General features: G+C 41.0%; 1 protein-coding gene across 1 annotated transcript in view; it reads left to right on the forward strand.

Annotated features, from left to right (window-relative positions):
- Positions 1–4,471: 4,471 nt before the first annotated feature.
- HIVEP1 (human immunodeficiency virus type I enhancer binding protein 1) overlaps positions 4,472–10,302 on the forward strand; it is a gene marked incomplete at both ends in the record, with an annotated part of 29,474 nt that continues 23,643 nt past the window's right edge. Inside the window, 1 exon segment of the mRNA XM_009077805.1 lies at positions 4,472–10,302. Coding sequence (XP_009076053.1) covers positions 4,472–10,302 — 5,831 coding nt within the window.

Raw genomic sequence — 10,302 nt, forward strand, 5'->3', positions numbered from 1 at the left:
AGTGAGTGCATGAAAAAAATTGTGCTGTTCATTGCACTGCAGGGGCAGGTAGTGGTTGCTGGCTCAGTGTTCACAGGGTGGCACTGAGGGAGAAGAAAGCTTGGTACCCTACTTTGGTTCCCACTTACTCTCTTCCTTTTTAAGTGCAAGAATGTAGCTCTATTAGAAGGGAGAGAAAGAGAGTGGGTGTATAATAACATGTAGGCTTCGAGACAGGCAGTTCTGGAAGTTACTTAAACAAAACCACTGAGATCATTTTGTCAAGACATTGTCTAGTTCACCAGTAAATGCTTTGGAAGAAAAAATCAGATCGCTTATAACTTCCTTTTGTTTTCTGCGTGTGTTACTCTGCCGAATTGCTATCTACACCATCACACCTGTGCTCTTGCTCTATCTCCTGTGCATAAAGCAAAGTGCATCAGAGAAATTGTGGGTGAACAAAGTCATGTTTAGAAACATCAGTTTTTTATCTTGTCATGTTCTGAGTGCAGAATTCATACAAAGCAAAAGAATTAAACAGAGAATCTTGAGAGCAAGCAGAACAAAGCCAGAAAGGCAAAGCACGAAAGGGATGCTCTGGTGTCCCTAGGATGTGAAAACCGAGGTGCTGAGCACAGTGGCATTGTTCCCTCTTCCTCTCATCTGGGTACCTTAATCCTATTTGATGTAATACCGTTTATAAGACAGGTACTTTTTAGACATCTGATTGAGGTGACAACACTTCTCAACAACACCACTCCACCACCAGAGAAAAAGAGGAATTATCACCAAATTATGAGAAGGGCTTGGTGATTGCAGAGGAGGGTGAGCAGAGCACACGGAATGGCACGGAGAGAAAGAAAAGCAGATCAACTTCCCCCCCCCCATGAGGATGTTTTTATGTTCTATTTGTTCAGTGTCAGTTTGGTGATGTGGCAAGTTATCATGCTCCTGAGAGTTGGTAGCTCTGAAAGGTGGAGGAGTGTTTAACATTATGGGACTGATGCTTTCTGCCAGTTTTGTTGATGCCTCTGGAAATATTGATGCAGTTGACCTTTGTGCAAGCATCTAGCTGTAGATTAAGAAATCTGTGGTGGAGTATTTTCAGCATGAACTGGGAATACAAAATGAAGACTTAAACAATGACAAGCTAAATGTAAGTGAAACAAAGTTGTCAGGAGTTCCTTTTTTCCCCTAAATATGCCAGAAATTTGGGTGTTGGAAAACTTGAGCTGAGTATTTCCGTTAATAATAATAATAACAAGGATTTCTAGATAATCCAGGAGTAAAGTAGAGTACAGGGTTTAAACTCTTGTTAAACTTTGTAAAGCCATTGTCAAGAAAGTACATTTTATTTTATAGACAGGTACACTGAATCAAATCTGTGGCTCCATCTCTGGGATCACAAAAGATGTAGAGTCAGAAATACAAATAAGAAACTAGTCCTCGTGATTTCTGTAGCCCGGAATTTTATTGGTATAGAAGCAGCAAAATTAGTGGTTTTGAAGACTGAAAAAAATTACTATTTCTGTGTGTAATGCAACACATAATTTGCCTTTATTTATTCTTTTTTTTCATTCCTTTTACATTTTCTGAACATTTATTCTTTTTTCATTCCTTTTACATTTTCTGAACAATTTTTATGATTTGGCATATGTTGAACAACATTTTTTAAAAAATAAAGCAGCAAACATTATGGAAAATTCTGATATTGTATTCATAGTGACTAATCTTCATAATTGCTTCATTGGTAGAGTAGAGGTACATTTTTACTTTCTTTAAGTCTTTCGTAAGCCACATTACATCTCTCAGCTGTGCTGGTTTCCAGTTCTACCAGCATAGTTCAGGCTGAGTATGCTTGTGCTTTTGTACTCTATGGTTGAAACCCAGAAACAGTAGTTATTTAATATTCTGAAGCATCAAGAAGCAGCATATCATTTGATTGTTCAATGGCTGCAGTATGAAACACCTTAGTCCTTTTTTTTTGTGTACATTTGCTTGGATGTTTGCAATTCCTGGTACTCTTACCTTCCTAGCTATGTGTAATCTGCCCAGTTCTTCCCGTAGCACTCCGGTGCAAACACCAGCAGTATGATTGGTATGGAGGAGGGATTGTGGCAGGATAAAAGCTGCAGTGTGTGCATAAAAGGAACCAAATTACTTACACTCAATTAATGTGGCCGTGTTTCGAAGAGATCACCAAACCATGGCTAAAAGCACCCTTTTATAGAATTACCTCGTTATTTTCTCTTTGATTCACGTAAAACTGGTTTTTTTGTTGTTATTGAAGAAAAAAACTATTTTAAAGAATTCACCTTCAATAAAATCAGTGATACCTTATTAGTGTAAGCCATTGTTTAATTGAGAAATGGAAAGTACAAAACATGATGCTGGAAGACTGGTCAGCTTTGAATATGTTAAATCCAGTCTAATAGGAATAGGTTTTGGTGATAAAGCAGTAAATGCAAAGTTTGTCTAAAGGCTAAGTGAACAATTACTGCAGAAATTTCTTTCTGGATGCCCAAGAAGAGCATAAAGTCCCCATAACTAGGAATTGGAGCCAGTTGTTCTAGCAAGGAATTCAAGCATCTCTTTCATGGAACTGCTAAATGTGACAAAACAGGCTCTTATTTTTTGTAACTAAGTTTTCTCTAGTCAGGCTGGGAAAGGAATAGGTCAAGTTCTGCAGAACTTCCACATTTGCAATAAACTGTGTGTGATGTTTAGTCTTTAATCTTTCCATTTGCAAGGTGATCTCCTGAATACTCATTTACCCTAAGTGAATATATGTATACAATTAAGTTGGCATCAAGTTGGAAATTGGATTTTGAATCTCCAAGTATCTGGCAAGAGCACACATCCCAGCTGGGTTGTGCTCTGGCATGGAGAAAGCATAATGTCTTTTTGTAGGGTTTTTTTTTTCCTACTGGTCACTTTGAATTTTATTCTGCTAGACAAGCTTTAGACATTGCCTGGATTTTCCTCTGCATGGGGCAGGAATGTCACCCTGGATTCATGAACTGCAGTATCTCTTGTCAGATACACGTGATGTGTTGGCTTTCCTCCCACCACTGTATAGAAGTCAGCTGGTGTTTCTGCAAAAGGATAGTTTTTGTGCCACTCCAAGGGGGCCATAGGGTTGATGGGTACTGGGAAGGCTGAGCCTTCTCTGTGTGCCTCCTTGTGAAGTGGGCTGTGAGAATTTTGTCTCTTTATACGTTTTCATAAGGCTGTTCTTTACCTAGAAGTTCACATAAAGTTCTGTTCCTGAGTAACTCTGTGCAGGTAAACATGCTGCATGGGGTTACTCAGTGCAGCTTCCCAAAATGTGTGTGTAGCTGAACCTTCTCAGAGCCATCAGCCCTGTAGTCACATCAGATTCTTCCTTTGCTTTTAATGCTGGTAATCAGATTAATAGGGTTTTGGCTAACAGCCTAATGAAGGAGTTGTAAAAGCTTAAGAAAATTAATTAGCATCCGTTTAATATTTAGCTTCCTCTGCACTACTAGTGATGAGGCAGTGGCTATGACATTAGGAAAGAAATAAAAAAAATAATTAGCTAATAGATTAAATATCACACGGTTGAAGTAGACAAAGGTATGTAACTCGGGTATCTGTTTTAAAAAGGCTTCTAAGTATCAACCCTGAAATTCAATCTATATGTATTTTTGTTACAGAGGAAATTGGACTATCTACAAATATAAGTACTTGCTACAAAATTATTCAGCTGAGTAATATTCCAATTCATTTACTCTGCATTATCCTCCTGAAACTCCATGTGCATATCTGCTTAAAATCAGCAACAAATGTAGCTAGTAATGAAATAATTCAAATTTAGTTTATTTTGTTTCATGATGCACAAATAGAAAATCATTTAAGTGTGACTGATTTTATTCATCCACAGTAGTTGCTCATCTGAAATGCTATTGAAGTTCAGTAATTGGAGCTCTGAAATACAGTATTTGGCAGATGGTGTGGGTGGTTGTGCCATTTCCATGATAAATCTACTTACAAATATAACCATGAGGAAGTTGTCTTCATTCCTTGACTATGGCAACATATAGATGAAAAAAGTGACAAACATGACATAGGTGTCTTGGTTCTTCGTTTTCTTTATAGGAGTCTCTTGCATTTTTAAATGAGTGCAAGAGAGAGACTTCTTTTTACTTATCTGAATAGGAGTTGCTAAAATATTCCTTCAGTAGCCTTTCTTTTCTTACACTTCCTTAGAAGCTTTTCCTATAGTGAATTACTTTTGTAATGTCTTAAACCATCAGATAGAAAACATTGCTCATTTTAGATGAAAACAAAATAGGTCTTTGCTGAGATACATTTACTGTTAAAAGAAAATATTGAAGGCTGCAGAGATGGACAGTCCTGTTGCCTCAGGGCTTACTGTTGAAACTTAGAGATGATAAAATGGTATAAATAAAAAATATACTACATTATCCAGTCTGAATATTCCTTTCTTTTCCTCTTTGTGTTTTAACAGAAATCACCGATGCTGGTACTAGAGGAACCCAAGATGCAATTAAGGGTGTGAAAAGGAAAAAGATTGTGTCTGAAAACCATCTTAAAAAAATACCAAAATCGCCTTTGAGAAACCCTGCTGAAGCCAAGGTTAAGCAAAATGTAGACCCTTCACCTCTGAAAGCTCTTCCGGATGCCTCTGAACACACCACGGCACAGGATCACCTGCCCGTGCAAAATGGAAATCAATGTACCAAACAAAATGGGGGAGCACTTAGTAGTGAGATAAGTGTTGAAACAACCAAATCTGAGACATCAATGCAGACGAAGCTTTCATTGACGCATCAGTCCTTAGATTCGTGCAAACAGGCAGCGGGGGATACTGATGCAAATCTACTGAACTCAGCAGAGAGGAAACCTTCCTCAAACCCCTCATCAAGTAAAACAAAGACTGACAGTAATGAATGTATTAATTTTGTTGATTGCAGTACATCGTCCCCATGTACACGTACTGCATTCGATGTCTTACTAAAAGCTATGGAGCCTGAACTGAACACCTTAGCACAAGAGTGCCCCCCTTATGGGATGCAAATAGAGAAACTGAGACCAAATAAAACTGTAAGCACCTCTTCTAGTCTCACATCCAATGCAGTAAGCGTCGAAAATCAGACTGCTTTGTCACAGCATGAGTTTGCAGCTAGACCTCACTATTACCCATGTACATTGAACAATGTCCATGTAGCAACAACAACCAAGACTGGACAAGCACAAGGCCAATCAGTTTCTCATTCACAAGACCTTATTACTAAAACCAGTCAACAAAATCACCAGGTTGTCATGTGTCCAGGTTTAACAAGGTCACTGGTGCCACAGCAGAGTCAAGAAAACCCCAAGCTCCAGCAGATATACAGCATAGCAGTAACTTCGTCTGTCGTTCACACCTCATCTTCCACTGTAACTCAGGTTTTTTCTCAAAACCAGTTGGTAGCTAATTCGTCTTCACCTTTGTCAATTAGCACATCGAGTTCAACACACTTGTCTATAGGTCCTATATATAATTCAGCCCAGATAGCATCAGTAGTAAATCATGGTGTAGAACAAATATGTAACCTCTTGAAAGACCAGAAGCCTAAAAAGCTAGGGAAATATGTCTGTGAGTATTGCAATCGGGCCTGTGCCAAGCCCAGTGTTCTCCAAAAGCACATCCGATCCCATACTGGAGAGCGACCATATCCTTGTGTGACGTGTGGGTTTTCATTTAAAACCAAAAGCAATCTGTACAAGCACAAAAAATCTCATGCACATGCTATCAAACTTGGACTTGTCCTACAACCAGATTCAGGTGGCCTCTTCTTGTCTCATGACTCAGATAAAGCACTTAGCATTCATTCAGATGCAGAAGAAAGCGGTGAAAGTGAAGATGAAGGCACGGCTGATGAAAGGCAAGACGATCAAGAACTGGAACCTGCACAATTAGTGAAAGTCATTTCAAGTGCAGAAACATTGCAGAAAGGAAGTCCTATTCCACTAAGCAACCCAGATTGTATACCAGGTGACTCTTCGCTACATGATGCAGAACCTCAAGTAAGGGCAGCTTTACCAAAAGTAGTAGTTCATCCTGTAAATGTTTCTCCACTAAGGGCTGATAGCCCAAAAGTAACAGAACCAGCACCAGAGCTTGCTGCAGCACAGAGAAAAGGAGATTCTAAAGTAGCAACTCTTCAGTCAAATTTAACACATACAGCTTCGTTCAAGGAGAATGACGTAAAGCAACATCAGAAAGCAGAAGTGGGCCCATTAGAGGAACAACTGGGATCTGCAGTAGGACCAGTGCATGCTCAGCTCCAGAGACAACAGGCAACTGATGGTTCTCAAGATCAGCAAGGAAAATGTCTTTTGAGCCCTAGAAGTTTAGGTAGTACTGATTCTGGTTATTTCTCTCGTTCTGAAAGTGCCGATCAAACCATGAGCCCTCCAGCTCCTCTTGTAAGGGGATTGTTGTCCTCTGAGAAAGATCCAAGTAAAAACCTGCCCTGTGTGCCACGAGCAAGTGGCGTGGTAGCATCAGTGGTACAAACTGTTTGTGCTGAAAAAAATCTGATTCTCTCTGGCCAAATGCGACCACCCTTAGCAACAAAAATTCTTGAGGAACGTATCTCAAAGTTAATTTCTGATAATGAAGCTGTTGTGGACGACAAACAGTTAGATAGTGTGAAACCAAGAAGAACATCTCTTTCCAGAAGAGGAAGCATAGATTCACCAAAATCCTATATATTTAAGGATTCTTTCCAGTTTGATTTAAAGCCCATGGGAAGAAGAACTAGCTCAAGCTCTGATATACCAAAGTCTCCTTTCACACCCACTGAGAAATCAAAGCAAGTTTTTCTTCTTTCTGTACCATCCCTTGACTGTTTACCTATAACACGAAGTAATTCCATGCCCACCACCAGCTACTCAGCAGTACCTCCAAATGTGATACCTCCCTCTCATCCCCTTCGAGGAAGCCAGTCATTTGATGACAAAATTGGCTCTTTATATGATGATGTTTTTGTATCAGGACCTCCTACTCCAATGAACCAAGGTGGACATCCTCGGCCCCTTGTTAGACAGGCAGCAATAGAAGATTCTTCTACTGGTGAAAGCCAAGGTCTTGGACCAGTGCGATCAGTAGAAGAAAGTTATCTGGGGTGTAATTTATCAAATGAATCCTTATTGCAAAGGAGCAAATCCCTAGCACAGGGATCAAATTTAGAAAAAACAAAGAAGTCCCCTCAGGTGCGAGGAACAATGTTTGAATGTGAAACCTGCAGAAACAGATATAGAAAACTGGAAAATTTTGAAAACCACAAGAAATTTTATTGTTCAGAGTTGCATGGACCTAAAACTAAAGCAGCAATCCGAGAGCCTGAGCATAAAACTGTTCCAAACAGTACACAGCCTCAAATTCTACACTACAGAGTTACTACTTCAACTGGTGTCTGGGAGCAGACACCCCAGATAAGGAAAAGAAGGAAAATGAAAAGTGTTGGGGATGATGACGACCCACAGCAAAATGATACAAGCTTACCATCAAAGAACACAGAAGGCCAAAGCAAGCCACCAAATTCTTCCAGTCTGTCAAAACTCAATGCAACAACAGTGGTAGGATCACAACAGCCAAGCAACCTTCTGCTTCAGAGTTCCCAAGTTCAGCTTGTGGCTCGTGGCACAGATCAGACTACTGAGCCAAAGATGGCTGCAGTCATTGAAAAGCAGGCAAGTTCAGCTGTGCAAGAAAAGGTGGAGTTGAAAAGACAAGGGACTGGCATTTCCGTAATACAGCACACCAATTCACTGAGCAGAAATAGCTCATTTGAGAAATCGGAGTCATTTGAAAGAGCATCACCAGTTTCTTCTCAAGAGCCCAACAAGGCTGCAAAGCACCGTTCTTTGAATACAGTTGTAATCCAAGAAGATAGGTGTTCTCATCTGAGCACTTTCCAGCGTCATCAACCCTTGTCATCAGAAGCACCTAGAGGGGAAGTTCAGGGAAGCCAGCTAGTTCCTAATGAGAGAAGCACGCCACTTCAGCCATCAAGACTTGTTCGCCAGCATAACATCCAGGTCCCTGAAATACTAGTCACAGAAGAACCAGACAGAGACCAAGAAAGCCAATGCAATGATCAGGAAAAGGCAGAAAGGTTTAACTGGCCACAGCGCAGTGAAACGCTGTCAAAATTGCCAACAGAAAAGCTTCCACCAAAGAAGAAAAGAATTCGTTTGGCTGAAATGGAGCATTCATCTGCTGAATCAAGCATTGATTCCACACTTTCTAGAAGCCTAAGTCGGGAGAGTAGCTTATCTCATGCCTCCAGTTTCTCAACTTCGCTTGATAAAGATGAAACTTTGAAGGCTGAGAACCTTTCCAAAGCAGAGGCTGCTAGTAAATCATCAGAATTCCTCATGATTCCTGCCGGCTCGCACGCACTGGCTGTACCTGGACCTCATTACCGGGAAATGAGACGTGCTGCCTCAGAGCAAATCAGCTGCACGCAGCCCTCAATGGAGGTTGTGGACTACAGGAGTAAATCTTTTGACTGTGGAAGCATGTCTCCATCAAGACATGCCCCGCTTATAGAAATAGCCACTCCGAAAGTGTCGTCTGCAAATGGAGCTAGTGGACACGTGCCTCTGCTAGAAAGGAGGAGGGGGCCATTTGTAAGACAAATATCTTTAAATATTGCTCCAGAAAATCAACAGCCCCAAGTGAAATCGACTTCCTCATTGCAGACAGCTCAAGCTACAGATATGCCCACGGTGCCATTGCACAGGCTGCAGACCTCTGGCAAATCTTCGGTGGATTTTCCTTCAAGTACTCAACATTCACATGCTCACTCCAAGCCTCACTCAGCAATTCAGAATTGTAATCCTGTTAGCCTATCTTCAGTTCAGCAGCCTCTAGATCATGCATTGAGTAATCAAGGACAGCCATCCTTGACTCACCAGCCTTCCCAGACATCTACTAAAACACTAGCCCAAGGGGAGCAAGTAAGCACGAATACCCATTGTCATCCTGATGAACAAAAGGATTGTTTTGCTCCAAAGTATCAGCTTCAAGTTAAAACATTACATATAGGTCAGCCATACTCTTCTAAATTGCTAAAAAATACTTTATCAACTCAGACAGGGCCAAGTCAAGTTGGGGTGGGCCAGAATGCATCCTCCTTTGAAATGCAGACTAAACTGTCTGACATGTCTAATCCATACTCTGTGCCTCCTCTAAAGCAAATTGTCCCGAATAACTGCAGCAGTCAGATACAGCAGATTCCTCCTTTTGTGGTTCCTGTCCGTATTCACAGCAGTATGCCATCCTATGGCTTTGCAACAGTTACACCCCTTCCTCACATTTTAGTGACCCAGGATCAGGTAAATCAGTCCATCTGCAAAACAAATGTGACAGTGCCAACTCTTGAAGGCAAAACTCAGCTGCCAAAATCTCACAAAGATCATCAGAGGACTTTGCCAAATTCATTTGAATTTGAAAATTCACAACTGGAAAGTGGAACCAGAAACTCACCTTTGTCAAGCTCTTTGAATATCATTCAGAAAGTGCCAGTTAGCGGACTCTTTCCTCAACCAGAAGCTACAGCTTCAAGTAAACGAATGCTTTCCCCAGCCAACAGTTTAGATATTGCCATGGAAAAACAGCAAAAACGTGTTAAAGATGAGAGTGGAGCTGCTTGTATGACAGATGCTAGGCCGTTGCATTCACTGAATGCTAGATCTAATGATGCTACTAGTAAGCAAAAGAAACCAGTTTTGGTAAGACAGGTTTGCACCACAGAGCCTCTTGAAAATCACCTCTTGGATCCTGATGGTATTACACAGCATGAAAAAAGCAGCAAGGCCAGTACTTCAGACCTGCCATTGCCTGGCTGTCATTCACCTGACACTGGGGTTTCAGAAACCCTAAAGAAGTCACCAGAACCTGAAGACCTTAAGTCTTCTGCATCAGCAGTGTTTGTAGTTAGAAAACCATCTGAACTGTCTCCAGTAAGTAACCAGAGTTCGCTTCTCAAGGCTGTAAGTAGCAGTCAAGAAAGAGGGTCCCCAAGTAATAGCAATGAGAGCAAGCACGTCAACAGCCCAAGCCAAGCAAAGCCTGTAGCAACACTGGCTGTGATGAATGCAGGAGAAATTCAGAGGTTGCCATTTCCAAGCCTCAAGACCACAACAAATTTTACCTGGTGTTACCTCATGAAGAGAAAACCACTGCATCTGCTGCAAAACGATCAGAAAATCTCTGCCTATTCTACATGGACCATTAGTCCCAAAAATCCCAATCCACTTGGTTTGTCAACAAAGGTAGCTCTT

The sequence above is a fragment of the Acanthisitta chloris genome, unplaced genomic scaffold, assembly GCF_000695815.1.
Source record: "Acanthisitta chloris isolate BGI_N310 unplaced genomic scaffold, ASM69581v1 scaffold3227, whole genome shotgun sequence".
Classification (NCBI taxonomy): Eukaryota; Metazoa; Chordata; class Aves; order Passeriformes; family Acanthisittidae; genus Acanthisitta; species Acanthisitta chloris.